Source organism: Sphaeramia orbicularis, chromosome 14, assembly GCF_902148855.1.
Source record: "Sphaeramia orbicularis chromosome 14, fSphaOr1.1, whole genome shotgun sequence".
NCBI classification, from domain to species: Eukaryota; Metazoa; Chordata; class Actinopteri; order Kurtiformes; family Apogonidae; genus Sphaeramia; species Sphaeramia orbicularis.
Window position 1 is genome coordinate 29,628,719 of NC_043970.1, and position 27,037 is coordinate 29,655,755.

A 27,037-nucleotide genomic window follows, 5' to 3' on the forward strand; every position below is an offset into this window, starting at 1 on the left:
ATAGAGAAAAGTTTGGAGTTGACATTATTTATAGGTTATTATGCTATTATTTTACTTGTCCAGCCCACTTGAGATCACATTAGGCTGAATATGGAATCTGAACTAAAATGAGTTTGACAGTAGAAGTAGAATCACAAAAGTCATAATTTAGTGGCAACCATAATGAAAACTTTACAAATATTTTAAAATCTGGTTTTATTCAAACTTCATGTTGAACTAAATGCAGTGCAACTGGTTTACTTCTGCCTCCTCCTTTCTGCCTCCTCATCCCTGTGTGTTGTCAGTTATTGGTTGCGATCCTCCTGATCTTCATCGTGACAGATTTGATGATGTGAGGGACTCCGCTCTGTCTCCATGTGTCCCACAGGATGTGTGTCCTCTGCTCTCGGCTCTGCTCTGCATCTTCAGGGCAGCCGTTGAGGTTGGCCAGGCCGCACTGGTTGAACCACCATCCAGTCTGGTTGTGTAGAGCGCTGCAGCTCTCCACTGTGCGGTTACTGAAGGAGCAGGATGGATTACAGCCGTCGTTGTCCACGTCAGAGGCGCTGAACGGAGCTGTGTCCTGATTCTGATCCTGGTCGTACCCACGAAACGCATCTCCTGCACAAACACAAGAGCAAAAGCACCAGAAGGCTTTGGCTGAAAGAGCTCATGATGCATTTTTCATTATGTTCTATTTCATTTTCACATTTTGTTTTCAGGTTTAATGAGTTTTTAAAGTATGTTTGCTTAGATTTAGTCTTTTTTGTAATAAATATGGGATCAACTATGTCGGAAAAACTATTCCTCACACTATTTTACAGAAGAACAAATAGATCAACCATTAACAAAAGACAACTACATGTCGTCCATAAAGTTGGAATAAAATATTTTTACCTCTTCGCATGAAGGTATTGTGACAATGTGATTTAGTTTTGAAAAATAAAGTGTAACTGGGACTCAATATGTAATTACTGATGTGTATAAATAGGAATAAAAAAGAGGAACGTGTCTGAAAACACAATTATTCCAATTTTATGAGCAACAGTGTGTAATAAATGTTCATCAGTCACTGTTTTTTCATATGTGTAAAAAAAAAAAAGAATAAATATTTATTTTATTTAGTTTGGTAAACACGCCATATAGTCTCAGTTCTAATTACCTGATAAATCATTGAGTTCATTTTTTATTTTATTCAGCAAAAACGCCTTTTTTTTAAATCCCTGGTTTAATTTTGTCATTAGTTTTCTTTCTAGATGATAACTTTAGTCAGTGGGGCTGTTCTGTTTTAGTTTTACCTGCACTGCCTGCGTATCTGCCCAGGTGAATCCCAAAGAACTGGGTTTCTCCGTCCAGGCGGAAATCATCATATGATGCATAAGACGTGACGTCGTCATGGGAGACGAGAGCGATGTGGAGCTGGAACCGAGTGTCCTTCTGGTTTACAATGTGAAACACTTTCTTCAGGCCCAACCAATGTTCTCCTACAGTAAATACAAAGACAACAAAGGTGACTTATTTAAGAAGATGAAAAGTATTTACTGTATTTAAGTAGACGTTTGACGTACTTTTACTTTACTGAGTAATTTTATCTTGCTTGAAACTTCTACTCCAATACATGTCATAGGTTCTAATATCCTTTTATTCTATGACATTTATCTGAATATTTTACACAGTGAATAATGAAGATTTATAACACTAGATGAACAGTGAATAACATAGATATCACATTTACACACATAGTTGCACACAGTTATGAGGGGCAGCCGTCAGATGGTAGAGTGGGTTGTCCAATAACCAAAGGGTTGGCGGTTCAAATCCTGCTCTGTCCCAGTCATGTGCTGTTGTGTCCTTGGGCAAGACACTTCACCCTCTTTGCCTCCAGTGCTGCTACTCACACTGGTATATGAATGTATATGAATGTTTGGTGGTTGTTGGAGGGGCTATGGGTGAGGATTGGCATAGAAAAGCACTATATAAATCTAATCCATTATTATTATTATTATTACATAGTTAAATATTAAGACGGTGACATTTCTGATTTCTATGATTTAATATTTATTTATCAGCACTGTTTAATACTTCTGTGCTTCATGCAGAACTTTGCCTTGTAATAAAATATTTCTACAATTGCTTATTGGTACTTTCACTTAACCCATAAAAACCCAAACATTGACCAAGGAATAAAATCATCTACTGATAGAAAATGTTAATATCTGTTGATCCACTAATCCGATCAATACATGTAAACGATTGGTGTCATCTTTTCATGGTCATCAGATATAACCCATTTGGACGTTCAGAGGCTCCGTAGTGAACTCCATATTGGAAACGCTGTCATCTTCTACAACATTGATTCACCAGTAAAACCGACTGAGTTGGATCAGTGACAGTGGATGGAGACACTGGGTTTATGTTCAGTTGATGATAGATTTGCTGACAAAGTGACTCTTTCTTCAGTTTTCTCTGTTTCTGATATAATAATCCTTAACTTTAATCAGAGCTTTAATCAACATCTACATGATCAGTAAAGTAAATCTAGGAAAATGCATGATTTTCACTGAAAAAACACAAAATACAGAGGATAATATTATAATAAATGGTGATAAATCACTTTAAAAAAGGTGAATGTTCATTTGGGAACAACCACAAAATTTTTATTGTGATAAACACAAATTGTCATTCCTCACATGTCTATGTCATCTTGGCGTTTATGTTAAAGTAAAACTGAAACCATGTCTCTGTGTCTGGAGTCGTGTCCAACCTGCGAGGTGTCCGAAGCCATCGACATAATCAGCCCATGCCCGTTTGAAGTCAGTCAGTCCGTCTGTTCTCCTCTGCATCACCGTCCATCCACCTCCCATGTAATCCATCTCACAGAAAACCTGCAGCACAGGACATGTTCTGAGCACTGAGCAGTGAGTGAGTGATGGGCTGAGAATGAGTGGATGAATGATGCTCATGTACCTCAAAGGAGGAGTCTGTATTCTCTGGATGGACGATGTAAATACCACTGGGGATTTTGGGGACGACTGACAGGAGATTGTCCTTGATGTCGCTGCAGTCTTGTCCTGATCAAAACAAACCCAGTTCTGTCCTTATGATTTAACTGAACTCAGCCCCAGTGTGTAAAATAAATGTAAATATTTCAGTAATACTGTGTTTGGATAGAGCAGCTGCAGACAGTTTACAGAGTATCTGTAACATTCCAGCAGCTTTGTAGGTGAATTATCTACTGTGCAATACTATGGTGTTTATGTCAGTGGTTCACAAACTTCTTCAACTTGAGACTGAAAAAATCTATTTTTATGTCTCTTCTGGACTGAAATATACAAAAATACGTGCATTTTTAAGTGACATAACGCCTCAGTTGTTACCAACTCTTCTTCATCAAATAATATATTTGAAAGTCTCTTTTTTAAATATTTTATTTCTTTTCTTACTGTTGTCAGAAATTCTACAATTTTCAACTTTTTTTCATTGTGTGTCAATGTTTTCCCCCATCATGGGACTACTAAAATATTATCTTATCTCATTTTGTTGCGTATTTTACCTTTTCATCATTTTCATGTTGTTCAATCTTTGACATCTTGTTACACTGTTTTTGTCTTGTTTTGTCTGTTGTCATTTTTGTCGTTACACTCTATTACCTCCCTTCTGCACTTGGTCAACATTTACATAGTCTTCTCGTACTTTAATTTAGAAAATGAACACAAAACATGTCGTATTATTGTTATGTATTATTACATATTTTACCCTGATAATTTATGACCCAATAAAATACTGCTGCGATACATTTTGGGTCCTGACCTAAGTTTGGAGAAAGCAGCTGTAGATTTACTCTAGGACTTGAAATTTCCATTGTATTTACTTATTTATTTATCTGAATTCTGTTTTAAATATAAAATATTGAACATAAACTCCTGAAATGTTATGAAAAATACTTGTGATGCTTAGCATTTTTAGAACATTTTTATTTAGTCTTTTAGTTTGGTTTGAGATATCAGTTCAGTTTTAGTTTACAAATGTTTAACTAGATTTAGTTTTATTTTCAGTTGAGTTTCAGAGTTGACTAGTTTCCTTTTAATATTTTCTAATGAGGCCTGTATTTATAGAAGCTGAAAATGAAAGGTCAGGAAAAGGTCCCATGTTCCCATTTATGAAAGGTCCCATGTTATGCAGTCATTCTGTTCATATATACCATCTGTCTATGTTTTTTTTTTTATTATAAGTCATACAGTAATAAGCTGATGATCAATCATTGTTAGTTTTTATTTAGTCTTCATGCTTTTGAAAAATTATTTGTATATTAATTATTTCAACACTATCCATTGCTCATTTTATTGTGGTTTTGACAGTATTGCTAGGTTTTGTTTTTGTCCTGTATTGTTCACTGCAGTTTTTGTTTGTGTCATATTTATGATTATTTCAGTTTTTTGAAAACTATTTATTTAGTTTCAGTTGACTATAATAACCATTGTATGGACAAATGATGAAATTTTGTCACAGTTTTTTCTCTTTAATGCAGCCAGTGTTTAATCGGGAACAAACACACTTTAGTTTTTTCATTTAGTTTTAGCTTCTTCAGATAATTTTAGTTTCTTCATTTAGTTTTAGTTTCTTCATATAATTCTAGTTTCTTAATTTACTTTTAGTTTCTTCATATAGTTTTAGTTTTTTCATTTAGTTTTAGTTTCTTCAAATAGTTTTAGCTTCTTCATATAATTTTTGTTTCTTCATTTAGTTTTAATTTCTTCATTTAATTTTAGTTTCTTCATTTAGCTTTAGTTTCTTCATATAGTTTTAGTTTCTTCATTTAGTTTCAGTTTCTTCACTTAGTTTTAGTTTCTTCACTTAGTTTTCAGTTTCTTCATTTAGTTTTGAGTTAGTTTTCACAGCGCAGTATTTGCTGTATATTACATGAACAGATATTTACCATGTGACTGCACGGGTTTGATGGCGTACATCTCACTGTTGCTCCTCTGGACCTCTGAGCTGAGCGTCTGCACTTTTGTCATCAGCTCTGTCACCTGTAAATATGAGACCGCACTGTCAGAACAACCATCCAATCAGACGCTGACAAACCTTGTTGCTATAGGAGACAAAGGATGCTTCACTTCACCTGACTACTGAGAATATCCAGAGCTCTCTGCTGCTCCTCCATCACATCTCTGATCAGTTTTCTGGTGCTGCGTCCAAATGCCAGCAGAGACTGTTGTAACTGACCTGAACACACATATAGTACAGTTTAGAAACAGAAAATGATGACAACAACAGATGAAAGTATCCCATCAGCAGAAGCATCTTTACCACAAATTGAATGTTTCTCATCGCGTAGCAGTTTGACAGTGATATCACATGGGATGGAACACGTTTCACGACCTTTTCCTCCTCCAACAGGTTTCGGGGCTTTGACAGGAGCATCAGCCAAGTCTTCGTCAAGTATCTCTGAATGGTTAAAGTTTGTACTGTTTTCTGTAATCTGATAATAGAAAGAAAACAATATTGAATGCAGCGCTGGAAAAAATAACAAGCTACTCATTTTATTATTTGTTTGGGAAACAATCTACACTTTTTTCTCCCATACACACATTTCTCTATTATATAAATACAGTTATTTAGTGCATTTATTTGCCAGAAGTGAAAACTGATGAAAATTTAAAAAAAAATGTATTGTTTCCAGGTGATGAATAATGCATAAAACAAACTCATGTTCATTTTTATACAACACAATGAGAACATTTTAACCTAAGATCAGTTCAGAAATCACTGTAACACTAATTTTCAGTCATAGCTTTGTTTTTTTCCCCTCCACTAGACTTAGAACTTTATGCCACTGAAACTAAAATACAACCATTTCAGCTTTGTTTGGAGACTTGTGGTCATCCAACTTCCTCTTAATCACATTCCAGACATGTTCAATAGGGTTCAGCTCTCATCATTTGCAGTATCTCTGTGTCACAGGTTACATGTTAGATTAGTGAGTTCTAAAATCGACCACAGGGGATTTTGTCTTCCTCCGAAAGCATACAAATGATATCAAATCACACTTCAGAGAGGTCTGTCTTTGCTTTGGATTTGCCATAGACTGAAATTTGGTGATGAAAACATTAATATCACACCCTTATATCACATTTTAAATAACTATTAATGAAGTATAATAAATTTCATTGTCCACATATTTATTGAATTGCATATTTTCCTGGATGGACAATTTTCATTTTATATGATCTTTACGTAATCTCAGTACATATTGAGGTAAATGTCTCATTTGCAATATAACTGAGAAAACCGGAAAATAGTGATGATAAAAACAGCTGAACAACAAAGAGCCTAGCAAATAAAGTCTAAATGTTGTTATGGTCAGAACATGGGTAAACAGTGCTGATGAAATAAACATGATTCAATAAAACAATTAGAAACAATGAAAAAATAAATAATAATAAATGCAAATGACAGTTCAGTCACTAGTGTTACATATTTCTGTTTATTTCTCATTAATCCAACATCTTACATACTTATATTCTTTGACTCTTTTAGTATTTGAATCATTTTATTGAAGTTGTAAATGTAATTAAAATCAGTATTTCTGGTTTTTCATATCAATGTATCTGCATTTAGAATTGGCTTGTGATTATTGAGGTTTAATTCCAAATCAGAAAACCAAATCACTTGCTTGTTTAGTTGATCAACTCCATGCTCAGTGAACCACTGTAGTCATCAACTCAACACCGACTGGATACTTACATAACACTTCCTAAGGAACTGTACAGCATAGGATAAGCGAGTCCCATTATTAAAAATACGTTGTAAAGACGTTACTGCTCCTGAGCAAAAATATGAACTTTAAGTGTATGTGTGTTAAATATTTTACACTATCAGGATTAATTTAAAAAAACAAAAAACTAATGTATTGCAAATCCATTAAAAAAATTTTATACTAGAATCTTACCTCTATTCAGAAATAAATGGACATTTACAACAATAATAGATTAATTTAAGTGACATAAACATGTAAACGTATAGATTAAAACATCTTGGCTGAATAAGAAAACTCACACTTTATGACCAAAAAAACAGATGACTTAATGAAGTTCAAATGTGCATCATACATACTGTGGAGGACAGCAGGAGAGGCAACAGCAGCAGGAGGACAGTTGTCCACATCATGTCAGTCCTGTCCGGGTGTGATGTTGCTCCTGTGATTATTTTCTCTGGGAATACAGAGGCTGAATTGGGTCCACTCCGTTGCCGGCAGCCACTCCTTCATCTATGCCTCCTTTTCCACAGAGTCGGCTCTTTTTCCCCACGTCTGTCCCCTCACATGTCCTTCATATCCGTCTTCCCTTCTCATCTGCCAAGTCTTTTCTGCATCTCGTCTTTTTGCTCAGCTGCTTTCAAACTTCACTCACCCCTTACTTTCTCCACCTCCCGCTTGTATTTCTTGTAAATTCCCATGACAACATCCCTCATTAGAGGAGGACGGATTGTTAGATGTGTTGCACAGTAGATTTAGTGATGAAAGTGGGCTTATATTTCTGACAAGTAGCTGAATGTGCAGATCCAAGGCTTGTGGTATAGAGTGATTACCTTCTCTCTTTTATTGTTGTTTTACAGGTTATATCCTGCCGCTGGCATGAGAAACAGATGTGGAAGGGAAGGAGCACAGCTTGTTTTAATGTAGGAAAACTTTCTCTGTGCTTGTGTCTGTGAGTGGGAGCTGCTGCTGCTGACAGTAGGGTGCAGAGTGGCAGAGTGTCCCAGCCTCTTCTGCTCATGTTACACCCCCTCTTCTCCTCTCTCTTCCCACTGACTCATACCTCTGAAAGCAGCCACCTAGAGGGTCAGACCAATTACTCCTGTTAACTGGCCAGTTAAGCAGTGAGAAAAGTGAAAAGCGATAGAAAGCAAAAGCACATTCCAGTCAGGGTCCAGCTGGAGCCGGACGGCCTGTCGCTTCCTCGGAAAACTTTGCAGTAGGTGCCAAAGAAAAGCTTTTCTGTTGTCCTGAACCTGCGAGAGTTTACAGCCATGGTCAGTGGGAGGAATGTGAAAAGCCTGGTGCTGCAGCCTCAGGGCCCCCACATCTGTGGTGCATTACATGCTCTTGTAAAGCAGTTTGTGCCTGTGAATGACACTTCGTACAGAATCTACCAGGCCATCATTATGAGAATATTCAGACTGTGAAAAGACCTGTAAACCTACACCTCATGTGTCCTTGTACAGACATTTATTTGTGCTGCTATACATGTTAGAGACTAATAATCTACAATAATAATGTATTTTATAACATTTTAATATCCCCAAATGTAAGAAAAGCAGTTAACTGACCCCTAAAAAGTTAAATCACCTGAGTTTACAGCCACATATTAGATAGAAATGAGCAGAACAAATTATCTACAAGACTGATACTCTCAGTATGAATAAAAAATATTATTAAATACAGTTGTTTTAAGAGTTGTCATGGCTTATTTCTTTTGTTTAATTATATAAAAGACAAAAAATATGATGATATTTATTTTATTATATCTAGTCAAGGACACAGTGATAAAAAAGACTAGATAATAATACACTATAACCATGTGTTTCTTGTCTGTGATATTTAAACAGCTGGACTGTTTCCTGTACTTCAGGAAAAAAAATATATATATAATGAGAAATTAATGAAAAACAGAGGATGCAGGTGTCATGACAGCGCCATCTGCTGCACTTTGAGCAGCATTGCATTTACAGTGCTCAAATTTCAGCCGAGACAGGACAGAAAGTCAGTAAATATTTATGAATATGAAAATAACTGGGTTGTCTGACAAGAATCATTTCACAAAGGTCTAAATGTTTTCCTTGCAATGTCTTTTCAAACATGAGTTAGCATGGACGTGTTTGGAAGCCATATATTTAGTCATGAGTGCATTTTTGGATTATAGAGCTTTAAAATAAAACATAATCAAAGAATTTGGGGATGTTTCAATGTAAAACAGACTGATTGTCCTGCACACAGCTTGCTTAAACCTCATGAGTTTACCAGACACTGCAGATACAACATTATAGTGTCAGATACTGTAACTGCATTTGTCAAAACTCTTACATTCTTACATTTGATAACAAAAAATTGAAGCTACTTTACAGTCTGTCCTAAACTATACACCCAAACAATGACAATCTGCCACATACAGGGTCTTAGAGCACGACTGAGGCTTTCATAGTCATCTTTAAAGCCACAAATACATCAACAGGAGAATTAACTTAAGAATAAATTCTTGTAAAATATGTCAAATTTTGAAATCATGGATGCTATAAGGCCTTATATATAAATATATAAAGCTCCCAAAAGTTGCTAGGAGTGTTCCTGACAATCTAAAGTTACAGAGAACTAAAAAAAAAAAATGTAGAAAATCGACATATGATCTCTTTATAATGCCCAAGCAGTTTAACAGACAACTACAATGAATTAAGCAACAAATTATTCTGAATAATATTTAAATAAAATACAGAGCAATGATTCACAAATTTTTTTTGTTGCTCAAAATCCAGAGGAGAAGTCTGGTGTCTCCTCATGAGCAAAATGTATAAAAATATATCATAAATGGTCATAAGTACACAATTTTACAGACTCTTATACTGTCAAAATAGTCTCTAATTTATGTCTTTTTTGGGTTTTTTTCTATCTTTTATCTTATGTTTTTAGTTTAATAGCGCTTTTAACAACATGTTAGTATGGTTGTTTTTCTCTTCTATGTTGCTTTTATATTGTACTGACTCCTCTCCTCTACATTTCACATTTACACGCTTTTCCAGAAAGCATTTTTCTTCTGTTTTAATTGGAAAAATGATTCACATATCATTTTATTGCCGCGTATTTCTTCTGCGACCAAGTGGCAATCCAGTGTAATCAACACAACAAACCATTTTGGGTCCCAACCCTAAGTTTTGAAAGCACAGATATAGAATAAAAATAACATAATAAGAGCATGAGCAGAACAGGATTATTATCATTAATGAAAACTAAAAACAGCAATGAAATAAATGAATGAATAAAAAAGACTTTTCAGTAACATGAGAACTGAATAAGAACTATTATAATGAAATGTAGCTGGTTCCAGTCCAGTAAAAAATAAATAAATTAACTAATTAATTAAAAATAAATAAAAAGACAATATACGCAAAGAGGGTGACTTGACATAACGTGGTCTTTCATAAACACTAGTTTTGTAAGTTATATCTGATGTCATGTATCCCTTATACCTTCTGTTTATTCTTCTAAAAATCATGATTCTGAGAAACTTTTCTGCAAAATACAACCAAAATATACTCTGAAACTGAGGTAAACTAAAAAAAAAAAAAAAAAGCAAACGCTGTAATTCAATCAATAAATGTCACAGATGTAAGGGGAGCTATAATGTAACACAATGAGATGTGTTTTATAGTAACAGTAGAACTGGTGGAACTGGTCCCAGTAAAGCAGTACTATGAGGCTGTTTTGAGTCAGATGGTTTCAGTGAGGGCAGGACTCCTAAAAGTCTGCACTGGCCTTTTCCTCACCCGCATCTTATGCAACGCCTTCATGCACACAGATAGGAAGCCGTTTATCAGTCACACTCTGGTAAATACAAGACGAGTGGAAACATCACAGGCCGTGAAAAACGTTCACAGAGCAACAGAAAGAAACCAAGTACATTTACACTGAGACACCTCGACTGTGTGTTTTTACTGGCTTTACAGTTCTACACCATAATATCTTAGAAGATATACTTTCTATTCCACTACAGTTATTTGACAGTTTTAGACTTTTTTAAATAATTTTTACACAGTAGATAACACAATAAAATCCCACACACTTTTTCAGTCTTTCTATTTTCCAAAATTTTACAAAAACGAGTGTGCAGTTGGGTCACATTTCAGATGTCCAAGAGTGGTTAACAGCTCCATGAAGCTCTGATTTTTCTCTTTTGAACATGATTTTATTATAGTAAACGTTCAAATAATCTAATATGATCCTGAGACCCAGCAATGCATTTTTGTCCTCTGTAGTGGACAAGAATTTCACAGTTTTACTTAAAAAAAAAACAAAAAACAAAAACGCTGTCCACTGCAAAGGACATTCTATAAAAAAATTTAATAAATAAAAAATTTATCTGAAAGAAAAGAAAAGAAAAGAAAAGAAAAGAAAAGAAAAGAAAAGAAAAGAAAAGAAAAGAAAAGAAAAGAAAAGAAAAGAAAAGAAAAGCCAAAACTTTTACTTTCCTGGGTCTCAGGAGGATATGTCAGTGGAAATGAAAGAAGAGAGTAATAGTCCAAAACTAAAACCAGATTCATGAATCAGAACTGTGCTTTTTCATCTTTCCTCTAACCATTAATCATGTGATGAGTCTGTAGATTTATCTGAATGTAAGAGAGATAAAATGGAGATCAAACTGAATATAAGAGTCCAGAAGTTCAAAGTTTAACACTATTGACGATCTGATGATAGCAATATACACTGTTACCCATAAAGTTGGAATAAAATATTTGACATCTTCTCATGAAAGGGTTGGGACTGTGATTTAGTCTTGATAAATAAAATGTAACTAGGACTCACTGTGTAATCATTGTATCAGGTCAAAGGTGATACTGATGTATATACATAGGAATGAAAAGAAGAATGTGTCTGAAAACATAATTATTCTAACAGTGTAGTTTATCTGTTTTTCATTATATACAACAAGAAGATGGGGTCTCCTATATTTGAGCTAAAGTAAAGCATTGGTAGAAGATGTAGCTTGATCTTCTACACAGATTAAAGTTTAAATACTGCATTAAAATGTTATGCCTGCCAAATATGTTACAACTATATGTGATGTTTCTGGATTCATTTTACTGCTGTGGGTTACATTTGACTGCTGTAAATATTATACACTGCTGGGCAACAATGCACAGAAATAAAAAGTTTTCGGACATGCCATGTATTTTTATCATATATTGCATTAAGAATCACACTAAAGTCACTGAACTCTGCCAAGTATTGTTCCATTCTCCAAACACACATGCTTCCTTCTGCATGTGCACTGTTCCATCTAGGTTAAAACTGAATGCTTCAGTAAGATAATCTCACATGAAACACATCTAGGGCATGACATGTTGAAACTGTCAAGAATTTAGTATTGTCATTTTTTTTGTGTTAACCGTAAATAAAAAAAAAAAATGCAATTATTTGTGTATGTTTGACACACCCACATCTTTTTTTTTTTTTTATGCAATTTTTCCACAAATATTTCATGAATATGTGAGATTGTGTAAAACCTCAAGGGTGTCTGAGGGACCAAAACCAGTACTTTTACTGCTACCAATATTTCTGGACTTTATTTTTCTGAGAACCAGCACTTCTTGTTTTTATTGCCACTTTTTAGAATTTAACCCTTTCATGAATACTGGTTTCTACAGTGGACAGCTATTCTACAGCTGTTTTCTTGTATATTCATGGATTTTGTTGTTTAACTTCCATATCAACCAACACAGTGGATACTTATGCATCATCCCATACACTGCAATTCATACCATTACTGTAACTTTACATTATTGTTCTTGATAAACCTGAACTGCAGTAACATATTTCAGTGTAAATCAATTGCTAATTGTTATTAGACTGTAAAGGGCAGTTTCTTTTAAAACAAAAAGTTGTTGGTTTTTTTTTGCATATTATCTGAGTAATAGCTAGTATTATAGTTTGTTAAAATGTGAGAAAACATCAGATTAGGAGCATTAAAAAATATATACAGGGTGGGGAAGAAAAATTTTCAATATTTTGAGGCAGGGATTGAAAGACAGTGTATGACCAATTAGTTTATTGAAAGTCATGAGAATTTATTTGCCACAAGAAAATGTACATAATAGAAAATGTTTTTATTCTATGTGTCCTCCTTCTTTCTCAATAACTGCCTTCACACGCTTCCTGAAACTTGCGCAAGTGTTCCTCAAATATTCGGGTGACAACTTCTCCCATTCTTCTTTAATAGTATCTTCCAGACTTTCTCGTAATAGTTTTGCTCATAGTCATTCTCTTCTTTACATTATAAACAGTCTTTATGGACACTCCAACTATTTTTGAAATCTCCTTTGGTGTGACGAGTGCATTCAGCAAATCACACACTCTTTGACGTTTGCTTTCCTGATTACTCATATGGGCAAAAGTTTCTGAAAAGGTATGGATAATAGTGTTAGGTATGATTATGACATCAATATATGTTTGGTTTCAAAACAATTGACGTAGTGCCTGCTGAGAAAAAACAACTAAATGTTCATTGGAAATTTTGCTTCCCCACCCTGTATATTTCATAGTTTTCGTACAGTGTGACAGTAAATACATATCTGTTTGCTTCAAAAATTAAGCAAATGGTGTCCAAGCTGAGTGGATATTTTTGTAACTCCATGAAAAATAGGTTCATAAAAATATTTCACTCACTTTTTTTCATGCCTAAAGAGGAATAAAAACACTCAGGGAAAAAAAATCTTGATTAAGGTTCTCATAATTCATGCATAAAAGGGTTAATATCTGTTCTTTTTTTTTTTTTTTTTTGCATATTTTTATTCTTATTCTTTATAAAATATACCATAAGCAACATTCTTTCGAGCAACATATTTTAAATACAACTGACTGTATGAATATAACTGTTTTTGTTTATTGGTTGAATTTTTAACAGTTAATTTCCCTGCAGTCCATCAATCTTATTTTAAATGAACTGATCAAATTTGGAGTTACATATGATGCTTTGCTCCTCGGATGCAGTCCAGACATTTTTCTTGAATGTTCTGCCTCTGGAGGTTGTTCAATGTGTTGCCCAGCTGAGCCGCAGCCGCACTGTGCGCATGTCTTCCACCAGAGGGCAGGACGCTGCGGCTGGGCCTGCATGGACAAACAGGCTCCGGCTGGGGTTGGCCTCATCAGGGGCGGCTGTTTTCTCAGTGCAACTTCCAATATCCCCACCCCACCCCCCAAATCCAGACCAGACCCAGGCCCACAGTCAAGAAAAATGACCTATGCGCAGCAGCAACAGGGCGCACTTCTGCACCTCCACAGTCCATATTCTGTGGTTGACTCTTGTCACCTCTGTCTATATTTGGCCTTTTGCTTCTTTTCTGGAGAATGCACAGAGGGGGGAATTAAAAGCATGGCCTGTGCATATCACTTGGGTGTATAACCAGTCATTTCCCTTCATATTTGATGCGCATGGTTCTGCAAATAAAACATTAAAAAAAAAAAAAAACACCTTACTGTCTGTCTGTCTGCGTCCTGTGCGCATAGTTTATGTCTGGCCTTAAAGTAAAATATTTGCCCTGCAACTGCGGCAGCTTTAAACCCTGCAACCCCGCCCCTCAGCACTATCACATGAATCTGGACTCAACAGTGGATGTGAAAAAAAAAGTTTGGAGGTTTCGCAGGAGTTACTTCTCTCCAACTAGTTTCATATTAAAGCTGTCGGCGGGTTTTAGTCCAGAGTTTGCATCGGAAATCACTGTCTCGTCTGAGCGTTTTTCCGGCTGTGATTAGTCTAAGTTTTCCCTGCAGGAGGACAGACACTGAGACACAGACACAGACAGAGGGGGAGAACGCTCTGGCTGCCTGAAGGTATGTGGGAGGCATGGAACGTGTTCTGGTCCGCTCAGATTGACTTTTCCCACCGATCCCTGCTTTAAATGACACTCTTTCGACCTGTTTGTCCGATGATTGTTTTGCTTTTCAACAGCTGATTAACTTCTGAGGTGTTGCGGCTGGAAATAGACAGACAACGACACAAAACGTTCCAATGGGGTGGGGGTGGTGGGGGGGAAGGGGGTGGTGGTGGTGGTGGTGGTGGTGGGGTGGGGGGGCAAAAAGTGTAAACAAATCCGATCATCTATAACCCCAGCCTTCGTTTTCTCTCATCTGTTCTGGAGTTAAATCCCTGTCTAATTGTGCGGCTCAACTTTTCGACAGATTTGTTTCGACACCAAACTTTAGCGACATGGACGCGCACCATGGCGCGCCTCCGGCCGGGCAGCAGGTCGTGCACGTCCGCGGGGACTCGCAGACGGAGCTGGAGGCCCTGTTCAGCGCCGTGATGAACCCCAACAAGGCGGCCCGACAGCCGGCCTCCCTGCCCATGAGGATGAGGAAGCTGCCGGACTCCTTCTTCAGACAGCCGGAGCCCAGAGGCCACTCCAGACAAGTAAAGACACAGGACACAGACTACAGCTGTGAACTACACAAGTTTTTACTCTAATGTTTTGTGTTTGACCTTACAGTCTTATGTGACATTTTTAGAACCTTTTTTCTGTCTAAAGCAGGGGTGTCAAACTCATTTTGGTTCAGGGGCCACATTCAACTAAATTTAATCTGAAGAGGGCCAGACCAGCAAAATTTCTATATTATTATGTTATTATATGTCAACTCCAAACTTTTCTCTATGTTTTAGAGTGAAAAAAGAAAATTTACATTATGAAAAGGTTAATATCTACAAACTATCCTTTCAAAAGATGTGAATTGCATAAGCAAACTGGAAAAATAAGTGTAATTTTAATAATATTTTGCCTCAGTTTTTCATTTACACATGTTCATTATAACGTACAGATCACAGTGGATCTACAAATCCACAAAACATTTAGTAACAGACAGAATAGTGTTGAAATTGTACTTCTCTTAAGACATTTCAGGTTGTTCATATTTGTTCAGGTTATTCACATTTTTTTGCAAAATTAATCTTTGTTTTAGAGTAAATACATGAAAATATTTACATTTACAAAGAGAAAAATTCGGAGTTGTCACTATTTCTATGTTATTATGATCATATTTTACTGGTCTGACCCACTTTAGATCATACTGTTCTGAATGTGGAACCTGAACTAAAAGGATCGTTAATATCTTAGTGTAATTTTTGCATTTCACAAATTCATCCCAAGGGCTGGACTCTACCCTTTGGTGGGCCGGATTTGGCCCCCGGGCCGCATGTTTGACACCCCTGGTCTAAAACGTCCACTGATATGTAGTTTGTTATAAATCTGAATTGACATGTGCCCTTGAAATGTTATGTCTTAATTTAGTTTGAAGGAACACAAAACTCTCTACACACATTGTACACACACTCTCTAGTGTCCATCATTACGTCACATTTGGTGACGAAATTCATTCAGTGCTCATCCAAAACTGCAATGTACATTATTTGTTGCTTTTGCAAAACTTTCCCTTATTGCCAAAGTGTGCAGTTTTGCACTTTGGCAATGAGGGACTGAGGTGGTCTCTGTGTCTGGAAGCACTTCTCTTCCTATAAAATGATGTTACTGTCTCTGTGTGTGTGGTTCACAAGGTAAAATCCAAAATTTTGTAATGCTAGTGCAGAAGAATGTAAGAAAATGAAATTTTGGAAGAAAATACAAAGAATACAAAAAACAAGCATAATTTAGGATTGAAAACATAGATAGATAGATAGATAGATAGATAGATAGATAGATAGATAGATAGATAGATAGATAGATAGATAGATAGATAGATAGATGATTTTGCAAAGAAAACTAAAGCAGGTGTTAAGATGCTTTGTACAGATATTGGGACATGTTAGAAAGTCAAAACTGCTAAGTGATGTGCTGTGAGAATAGAGAAAACCTCCATTATCACTGATGAGTCCATCTTTAGGCCGACTGACTAAAATGCACTTGACTATTTCTGTAAGACATAGTTAAATGCTTTTGTTTGTAAATTTGAAAAAAGACCACTTATCAATAGTTAATTTAATCTCTAGATCATGCACAAACACATTTCTGTAAATTCAGTGAATAGTTTTGTAGCTGTTCTGTTTCTTACACATTTCCAAACTGCACAAAAAAGGTCCCTACTCAACTCAAATTTGATCATTTTTATTGTTTTATTTAGAATCATAGCACACATTAGGAAGAACATGTAGAATTGTCTAAATGATGAGAAATATTGCTGCAGTGAGTGTTTGTTTTTTTTTTCTTAAATTCTTAAGTATGGCTCAAATGTGACACTGAAATTCTTGAACTCTGTAAATCTCAACAGAGAATCAGGAGATATATCTGGTGACCTAGTGAACTGTCCACCCTCAAACTGCCTCTGGGCCTTTCGGATGTTCCTGCCAGCAGAGAAACCATAGCCTCCTCTGCAGTGCTAATGTGAAACCCTGTTGAAAAGTAAAAGAACAGGGTCATGTGAATTACAAGTTTCAGTGATCTTCCTGTGAGCTTTGTCTGGTATCCATCCAGCTATTTTTTTTTTCTCCTTCCTGCTGGTGTAGGTTTCTGGTTGCTGTTTGTGGCTTGTCGTGTCAGTTGTTAACCCTGCTTGTTTCTCGTCAGGCCAGTTCAGATGGAGGTGTGTGTGGTTCCCTCACTCCTCATCATGTCCGCGCCCATTCCTCCCCGGCCTCTCTCCCAGTCAATTCACTCTCCACTCAAGCGGCCGATGTAGCAGCGGCGCCCATGATACCTGACGACGTGCCACTCCCCCATGGTTGGGAAATGGCTAAAACGCCTACTGGCCAACGTTATTTCCTCAAGTAAGATCTGACGTCTGCTTAGCAATGATGCACTGGGAACGAAAAGGGTTTGTGTTTGGAGAAATGTTACTTGGAGACCCCACAGTCTTATTGTAAAGAGACTGCAATTAATGATTCCTTTTCAGTTTTATGTTCCCTCACAATTCCCAAAACCCAATTTGATGTCCTCAGATACTTCCTTCATGCTTAATTTACAAAATATGATTTGAAACAGAGAAAAGAATAAAATCAATACATTTGAGTTCATATTTTCAACATTTTTGCATATGTGAGTTTTTAATATTACCTAGATCTATTTTAACAGCAGCAGAAGTATTTTTGTTGCGATTTTTCTTTTTTGGGGGGGGTGGGGGGGGTGGGGGTGGGGGTGGAGCCCACAGTCCATAGAACTTTAATATTTGTCATAGTTAAAAGTAAATTAATGTGTATTAATGTATTTTTCATTTTATTTTATTTATTTCGTTCATGGTTGTGCATTTCATCAGCAGACATTCAATAATCAAGTGAACAAACGTATACACACCCATGCTCGAAAAGGAGCAGGATGAAGAAAATCTTATATTTCCTGCCTCCTTCTAAATAATGATAGCCTTAATGGTTAGCCATACACAACTAGCTATAAAATCATACTGTATAAAGTCAGACAAACCAAAGTAAATACATCCAAAGATAATACAAAATGAATGTAAAACTACACTTTACTTTTGAATCAATACATGCACACTGAAAATGCTCAAACTAGTTTAGCAAGTGGTGTGGCTTTTTTTTTTTCATTCATTTAGCACATGGCCTGACTGTCAAAGGCTACTTGGCATTAGTCTTTGTGCGTGTCGATGTTCGTGCACATCTAGTAGTACAGGTAAAGCAGGTCGAGACAGAGCGCGCCTCGCACTTCTCATCTGTCAGGTTACAGTGGCTGAACAGATACAGATTTGTTAAGACTTGTTGTGTGTTTGCAGTCACCTGGAGAAGACTACCACTTGGCATGACCCTCGTCTCTCGCAGCTTCAGTCGGCTGCAGCTCAGCATCCCATCTCTGGCCCTCCAGTCCATGCCCACTCCCTCAGCAACCCAGTACCCACTACACAACAACAAAACATCCCTCCAGAGACAGGTATCACTGCTTTTTATCCTCTCAATGTATAGTTTGTCTTAAAATCACAGCCATGTGCTCCATCTCCAGTGGGAGTGTAACAGGGGCAGGTCATACAGGGCTGCCATTTGTATTTTATGTAAAAGATCTCTACATATCTGTCTGTTTTAGATCATAGCCCAGGCCCAGACCTTATGTTTACCTTTTTGCAAAGTATTTGTGAAATATTGATAAAATTTAATTAAATTTCAGTGTGATTTTCAGGCTGATGTTGGTGTGGACTGTTTTTATGTAAGATGCTGTAACATAAAGCACTGCTCAAACTCTAGTAGTAGAAAAATCTTACTCATGTTGATAGGAAAAAAACATCTCCATGAAATATAAGCACATGTAACTCAGAGTCTGTCTTTTGACTCACTAAAATATGACTTTTCTGTTTGTAATTCTGACTTCTGATCCTCTTGTCATGAATATTAGTATAATGTAAGTATTGAAGCCCTGCAGCTTTTACGACTTAATTTAACCATTAGTGACTCTGGAGAATTCCAGTAGAATAATTACCAGTGTTTTCAGTTTAACAATGATAAAAATAATTGTAAACACACTATTGATTTATCAATCCACTCACAGTAGTAGACAGAATTGCATTAAGCATTTTCACTGATTCACTTGTGATTTGTAATGAAAAAGAACAAGTAAGTAAAGAATGTGTTTTTTATGTTTGGGTTTATAATGAATATTGTTATGATAGCTATTAATATGCATATTGTTTAATTACAGCTTGTTTAATAAGATAAGATATTCAGTTGTCTCACTGGGAATTAGCATTTTGATCACTCTTAGAAAATAGTGGCATAAACCACACTTTGTTGTTTTAAAAGTTGCATGTTTTTCTAAGCTTTTTGGTGTCTTGCTTGGATTGTATTCTATGTATTTTCTGTTATTGTTCTTGATTATCTTCGACCCTTTCAGGCAGGATTCACACTTACCACAGGTTAGAATACTTTAACCCATCAGTACATACTAAAGTTATTTACTCACAACCCTTCAAAAAACTTGAAGCTGCACAGACATTCAGTAGAGGACGTGGGCCACATTCTCTTTTTTTACTCTCAACACTCCATGCACTTCCATGCACCATTTGCCTTCTCACTGTGTACTTTCGCTGCTGTTCAGGTCCACTGCCTGAAGGCTGGGAGCAGGCTGTGACTGCAGATGGAGAGGTGTACTACATCGATCACATAAATAAGACCACCGCATGGGTCGACCCGCGTCTAGGTAGCACACTATCAAATTTGTGTCTGAAGATCTGACAGTTCATGTTTGTCAATGAGAAACATTTTGTTCCATTGTCCACCATCACAAGTTGCTGTTTTGGCAACAAAAATAAGAAAGATCGCAAAGTTTGGAAAAGTTTTCCTTCATTTATGTCTTTGCTGAAATGTTTTTAATCTCCTGAAAAATTGTGTGTAACTGTCCAAATGATTATTTCTAATTTCTTTTATGTTTCAGCCCAGAAGATGAATCCCGGCATCCTTGGCATGGCGATGCAGCAAAGACAGGAAAAGGAAAGGCTCAGATGTAAACAGCAGGGACTCCCTCAGCAAATCACACCACAGGTCAGAGGTCAAAGGACTAAGCTCTTTGAAGTCACATCAGAAAACCTGTTGGGTTTAACACTCAAGGATTTAGCTATAAATCATATTTGACAGTTGTGTTTGTGTCTGTGTCATAGGATGCAGGAGGAAGGAACCAGATGCCCGGTGGGATGGACCATGACAGGAACACACAGACGCTTGTCCCACCTTTGGACGTCAGGATCAGATCCTCGAACCATGAACCAACACTTAATGGGTAAGTTCATGTTTCACATCATTTATCTGTTATCAGGATGATTTCACTCACATCTCAGAGGATGCTTAATGTCAAAGGAAATTAAAAATATTTTCAGATTATTAGTCAACAATAGATGAACTACCAGTTATCATGAAGAATCTACAGAAATACGAAAACTAAACTTTGCCATTTTACACTTTGAAGGCAGTTGCTATTTATTTATGTATTATTATGGATTCTGCTGCTCTCTAGTGGTCAAAAGCAACAAATAATTAGACTCTAAAGCACCCCTGTGGGGCGGGCGGGGGTATATAAATATGGAAGGAAGTCTGACCGTCTTTCCGTGCATCCACCCATGATTTTTGTCCTACTGATTTGTCAGACACTATTCACCCGATTCTTTTCAAATCGGACACACAAGTTCTTTACACTTGCCTTTCTCCCAGTGTTTGTATTTTTTTACAAATTTTTGAAAGGTTTTTGAAAAGATTAAAAGTTAAGATTCTAAATTAATCCCTTAGCAGGCAGGGTATCAGTGAGGGGCGTGGTGGGGGTATTAGTAAACTCTGCTTCCTTTTTCACTTGTTCAATTTAAAAGCAAAAGAATAGCATAATTTCATGCTCATGTCATCAGAAATTACAGTGTTTCCATGAACATCTCCCAGATTATTTAGATTTTTGACATATGATTTGCTATTGGTCTTGGGAATCAGTTTAGCATATCATGATAATTTTCCTTGGAGATCAGTGGCTGTCATTATTATAATAATTATCCTAGTTTTTAAGTTTTATTTTCATTGCATTGTTAAGGCTTAGGGTTAGTTTTATTTATTCATGTTTTTTATATTGAACAAACATTTTGTCAGTTTGTTTTAAATGTTCAACCTCCAGATTTCTGAGATGTTCAACCTTTGTTTAAAAAAAAAACAAAAAAAACCCACAAATAACCATCTGGCTTCTTTCTTTCATTATAACCTAAAATCTGCTTAAGATGTAGGATAATTATCCTTATCAAATGTAAATTTTCATCATGATTAAATGTGTTTCCATTTCACACTCCCCTAGTGGTATTTATTGGTAAAGATCTAGCAAAATGATATGTATCAGAATGCAAAGGGGTAATTATTTAATATATTGCAGCAATGACACATGGGATTGTTATTTTTAAAGTCTGATTTTAAGAAAACTGTCCCGTCTGTTTATATGTTAGAGTTGAAGGGTCAAATAGAAGGTGAGAGATACAATACTGCTGAGTTATTGCACTTCAGCTATTGATTGAAAATCTATACAGTGTTTTTTATTAATTGATACTGCACCAATATATTCTCATACCCTAATCTGAATACTTGGTGTAACCAGTTCTGAAACGTATTCCTTGCAGCACCAAAGCTGCCGGGTTATGTAATTTTTTAATGAAATCTAGTGTCAGTTAAGTAACTCTGCAGAACTGGTTCTTGTCATTCCAGTTTCATTTTGCAGATGATGATCGGATGTGTAATCATGTGTCTTTTTGTGTATGTCTTTTAGCGCTCACTCCCGCAATGAGAGCACTGACAGCGGTCTGAGTGTCAGCAGTTTACCCCGAACATCAGACCACATGTTGAGCCCCGTGGATCACATGGACACTGGTAAAACATGCACACAAATTCACACAACAACAGAGAGGCATACATGCAAGGTTGCTGTGAAATACATCCTGCCATGTGAGGCAGATGATTATTGAGGGAACATATTTAATTTGTCACAACACACAGTGATAAAGCATTTGTATCAACCCATTATCACATTGTCATAACAGCAACTGGATATGTTAGATGCTTGACTGAAGAACTTTGATTCATCATTTTTCTTTTTTCTTGGATTAATCGAAGGAAGCTGCCATTGTCGGAACTGTGACATTTAGAAATATATTCTGATCAGAAATATATTCTGGGCAGATATTAGCATCCTTAATGAATACTTTATTTTAGACAAGTTTAGACAGTTTTTTAAGACAAACTTATGATTTATTATTGACACTTTAACAAACTTGTAAATGAACATGAATTCATTTATTGTCTGCATTTTAAAGCAAACTGAGAAAGAGAACAATAATTGCTCCATGTCATTTATTCTCATCTTCATGCTGCTTTTATACAAGTGTGTTAAAAATACAGTCATCAAAACAACAATCAGCCTGATTCCTATTAGTTGTGTTGTATGAAACAACTTGAAAAGTTGCAAAAAACAAAAATGTGACTTATGTGTGTTTCCATTAACGAGTGTGGAGCACATACGTAAATATTCAAGACTGTGTCATATGTCACCAGCAGGTGGCCTGGGATATTACACATGGCTCAATGAACAGAAAAGATAAACAGAGGAAGAACATATGAATGATGGTCAATGACAGGAAGTAAATTATTAGTATTATTTTTTTTATCCTATTTGATCCTGCAGCTTTTGGGTATATTGCCTTTTTGTTTACATATTTTCACAGTGTAATAGTTAAATAGTTTTCCCATAAATTGCAACTTTCTTGACTTGTAAAATTATTATTTAAACTGACAAATGTGTAAATGATGGTGAATCCAAACAGGATCAAAAATATGTTTTTTGCCATTGACTGCATTACAGTTTTTGGTTGTTGTTTTTTTTTTTTCCCCAAAATAAGGTCCCACAGAGCACAACCAGAAGGGACAGGACATTCATGGCCTCTCTATTTTGTTGTTTTCCATCCATATAATCTTACATGAACAATATTTCCAAGAACAATCTGGTCTGCCTATGAGTCTACACAATCTGTTTTACCAGACATGGTTTCATACATTTTTGTAATATACAGGAAGATGCAGCAAACAGCTGATCAATCATTTACAAATTTATTTTAAAAAGAGGTTTCTTTTTCCTCTACATGCATTGATCCTTTTGCAAAAAAGGCAAAATTCACTTCAAGTGACCAAAAAAATCTACTGTTAATGTTATTAAAACTACATTGTTCTCGGCTGAGTAAAATCTACCTCTGCTTCTAATCATTCAGGTGACTCCGCTGAGACCTCCTCGATGACCCTACAAGAGTCGATGCCGGTGCTGCCGATGACAGAGGGTGAGGAGCTAATGCCCTGCATCCCTGAGGGTCTAAGTTCAGACCTTCTGATGGACATGGAAACCGTTCTCTCTGGGTCGCACATTGACAGAGACAGCCTGCTCACCTGGCTATAGACACGCACAGCCCTCTCCTAAATATCATTTGAGATGAGAGCAAGTCTTTGTAACATGACTGAGATTTTTTGGAGGATTTTTTCTTGCTTCAGAAGTGGTACAGAACAACATTGCTGAGAGAATACACTATTGTTGTGATGGACATCTAACACTAAAAACACCCTGAGGAATGAAATAATCTGACTCGCAGAAGGTGGTAAGCTGCAGGTATTGTCTTCTCTTTGGGTCTGAATCTACAGGAATCTAAGGCAGAGCATCCACACTTTAATGTGACACTGTGATGACGCTCATAAAGTCCATCACAGTGAATTTTAGAGTACAGATTTGTTTTCTTATCATTCCCACTGGGCTAACACTGTGTACATCAAATATTACAAACTGTAAACTCTACATCTAACAGCTGATGACTGTCTCAGAAGGCAAAAATAGGTCTGATTTCACCACAAGCAGCATAATTACCCATTTACTACACATATTAACAGCATGTTTTTATGATTTTTTATGGTTGCTGAACAAATAACAGAAGAAAGGTCAGGACTGACAATGAGATATTTAACAGCGATTTGTCTGGATGAACACTACATTGAAAGTATTAACCCAATAAGCTTCCATGATTATTTTGATGTTTACATTTTTGTCGCCTTTGGATTCACAGCTGACTGCAATCATTGTAACTCACACTACAACTGATAGTGCAAGTATGCTCCCTTGTGGTGAAGCTGTACAGCAGTAAGAACACTAATAAGAAACTTAGGAAGGAGTCTGTGATATTTAGAGAAATGGAAAGTCTGATCATAGGACTTCCCTTTACAAAAAGAAGTCCTGTGATATACAGAGAATGGCTAAAGCAAATCACGGGCATAGCATAATGCTGTCCAATACAATACAGGGATTCCCCCCAGGAAATTTTCATCCAGATGCATGTGGTCTCATGATCTATTTAGTAAGTGAATGGCTACACTCACCACAAATATTTGATACATAAGGTGGTGCCTGAAGGTTTAATTTCTTAAAGTGCATACAATTACTGAGATGTTAGTCGGTTTGTACCCTAAAAACTACATGACAGCTAAAACCATAACCTTAATGTGAATACTTTGGCACTATAGTATTAGATTGTGTCATATTGTTATATGTTTCTGTAGTCTCATACAATCAAATGGAATATAAGCATCACAAAGCTAGAATTTTAATATATTTTATTGCACAGTTGTGACAGCCCCAGTTAAAGGAAAAAAAAAAAGACAGCCAAATCAGTCCTTAGTGCACTGTGACTTCAACTCTTTAAACTCATTTATTTATTCATTCATTCATTCATTCATTCATTGGTGGTAAAAGCCCTGTGATCATTTTGTAACATTCAACTATTTTTCCTCATTTCCCTGCTACTGGTTTGGTGCATTCCTAATATTCTCCTTTTTCATGTTATAGCAAATTATTTTAGCCAGTGGACAAGGGAAAACATTTTCCCTCAGTGAAAAACATGAAACCTACTTCGTTTTTGGCCAGTTTTAAGTTTTAAGCCCCCTAATTACAAATATTTTATGCTTTATATTTTGCTCACTGAATGCTTGAAGTAAACATCCAAATCTGTATAACTGTCATTTACAATATTAGGTAGAGCAGTGTTATGTAGTTGCAGGCTATCCTGAAAAATTGTCACTACAGTATGTTAATATTATGTATAAATACATGTAAACTGATAAACGTCTGCATGAGTAAAACAGAAGCATGGTTAGCTGTGAGGTAAAGTGCCCTTGATTGAAAATGTCTTGGTTTATGCCATTAAGGTATTTATTAGCTGCTACTTTGCAGAGTTTTGAAGTCTTCTGACAGATTTGTTTTGGTTCGTGCTGTCACCTCTGGGTGAGAATGATTAAAACATGCTTTAAATCAGGCCATACGCCTAGTTGGAGTCAGCACACATTTCGGAGCCCATTGTGCCTTCTTACAGAGTGACGTACTAATGCAGATGTTACTTTGCTACTACAGTTTAATTGCAGTTGTTATTAGGTGCTGTAACCTTCCCTCACATACACAGTCCAATATGCAGATCTCTCCATTAGTTACGTGAACTATATTAAAAGTATATAATCAGTTTTTATCCACTGGGATGTGTCTGCAGTGTGTTTTTTATATTTTAAGAGTATCTGGATTTGAATAAATAGTTGAATTGGTGAGAGCATTTCTTCTAACCAGCTTCCTTTTTGTATACATTATGTAAAAGGTAAACATCCCCAGAGTAAAGAGCCAATTCATCCATTTGCAATGTTTCCTAAATTAAAGTACTGTGGTCCTAATGCAAAACACTACCTAGCCTATTATTTATCTTAGCATGTGTGACACTCGCTATGTATGTTACATACTATAATGATGTTTATTATTCTATCTGCAGAGTTCGGAGGCAATCAGAACTGTTTTGTACCTTTTTATGCATGTGCTTTATATAAATTTATTTCTTACTCTCACTGTAATCATTTTAAAGGAGTTTCTGTTTAATAAACTTTCAAATACACCTAGAGAACTGTGGTTTGTAATAAATTCATGAATTTTCTTGTAATTTTACATACTTTCATGTTAATAAATTACAAAACTCACACATTAGTATTTTGTGCAGTATCCACTTTTTAGTGTAAATATAAAATTTACAATAAAAATAAAAACATTTGTGTGTGTGTAAAGTCTGTATGAAACACATTCACAGCTGGACTCACAATTATAACAAAGCAACTCAACAGGAATTAACCAACCAGGAACATGATTTATGTACTGAATCAGTGCTGACTGATTATGACTTCCCTTTATTTTACTAACAGTGATTACTGTTCAGCAGAGAATTCTAAATAATTTACCGTTCCATAAATGTGTCCATATCTAAACAAGGAAAGGGGATCTGACATTCTGAAGGGGTGTGTTATACAGCAGGGAAAACCCAGAGAATACCACTGAGCACAGCAGCCAGGCTTCAGTAACGTGATTCAGTTACAAGTCTACTCATTTCCATCAGAGATCAGAGCCTGTAAGTATTTTCTCCCCTGAGAATATTTCTTACAGATAACTTTCTCACTTTACATTCTCACACATTTGTGCAGTTTTGCCTCCTGATATAGACCAACTACTTTGCAATTACATTTAAAAAAAAAAAAAAAAAAAAAAAAAAAATGTCATAGGATATTTGGCTTTTTGCAAAAACAGGAGTTGAAACATTTTGACGCTATATGAAGTACTTCTATTTATCAAATACACACAGCCTTGTACTTTTACTGTTATTTATTTATGTATTAATGTACAATTATTGTCTAGGGTTTGCTGATGTGTTTAATATAATACTTTAGACACGGTATATTACAAGTTTATTTCAATCCATGAATAGAAAAAGCTGTCAATGGTTACATTATTTACGTTTTTA

At 36.0% G+C, this 27,037-nt stretch overlaps 2 protein-coding genes across 3 annotated transcripts; one reads left to right on the forward strand and one right to left on the reverse strand.

Annotated features, from left to right (window-relative positions):
- Positions 1–178: 178 nt before the first annotated feature.
- angptl5 (angiopoietin-like 5) lies at positions 179–7,315 on the reverse strand. The gene is made up of 8 exons (XM_030154907.1): positions 7,096–7,315; positions 5,290–5,461; positions 5,102–5,205; positions 4,916–5,009; positions 2,947–3,050; positions 2,744–2,864; positions 1,278–1,463; positions 179–600 (listed from the first exon to the last, which is right to left on the reverse strand). The coding sequence occupies exons 1-8, from the start codon at positions 7,147–7,149 to the stop codon at positions 281–283; spliced, it is 1,155 nt and encodes a 384-aa protein (XP_030010767.1). The 5' UTR covers positions 7,150–7,315; the 3' UTR covers positions 179–280.
- A 7,037-nt stretch (positions 7,316–14,352) lies between these two features.
- On the forward strand, positions 14,353–25,735 carry LOC115433465 (transcriptional coactivator YAP1-like). Of its 2 annotated transcripts, XM_030154890.1 has the most exons (9): positions 14,353–14,578; positions 14,927–15,158; positions 17,299–17,498; positions 18,458–18,612; positions 19,768–19,869; positions 20,104–20,210; positions 20,327–20,445; positions 21,955–22,055; positions 23,447–25,735. In XM_030154890.1, the coding sequence occupies exons 2-9, from the start codon at positions 14,955–14,957 to the stop codon at positions 23,626–23,628; spliced, it is 1,170 nt and encodes a 389-aa protein (XP_030010750.1). In that variant the 5' UTR covers positions 14,353–14,578; positions 14,927–14,954; the 3' UTR covers positions 23,629–25,735. The 2 variants fall into 2 exon arrangements, with proteins under 2 accessions (XP_030010750.1, XP_030010751.1); XM_030154891.1 differs by lacking the exon at positions 19,768–19,869.
- The last annotated feature ends 1,302 nt before the right edge of the window (positions 25,736–27,037 follow it).

Excerpts from the sequence above, each read along its gene's own strand:
- angptl5 (XM_030154907.1), bottom strand. The coding sequence starts at position 7,149 with ATGATGTGGACAACTGTCCTCCTGCTGCTGTTGCCTCTCCTGCTGTCC. Across the intron at positions 2,865-2,946 it reads ATACAGACTCCTCCTTTGAG|GTTTTCTGTGAGATGGATTA; the intron begins GTACATGAGCAT and ends CCTGTGCTGCAG. Across the intron at positions 601-1,277 it reads CAGATACGCAGGCAGTGCAG|GAGATGCGTTTCGTGGGTAC; the intron begins GTAAAACTAAAA and ends GTGTTTGTGCAG.
- LOC115433465 (XM_030154890.1), top strand. The coding sequence starts at position 14,955 with ATGGACGCGCACCATGGCGCGCCTCCGGCCGGGCAGCAGGTCGTGCAC. Across the intron at positions 15,159-17,298 it reads CCAGAGGCCACTCCAGACAA|GCCAGTTCAGATGGAGGTGT; the intron begins GTAAAGACACAG and ends GTTTCTCGTCAG. Across the intron at positions 20,446-21,954 it reads CATGAACCAACACTTAATGG|CGCTCACTCCCGCAATGAGA; the intron begins GTAAGTTCATGT and ends TATGTCTTTTAG.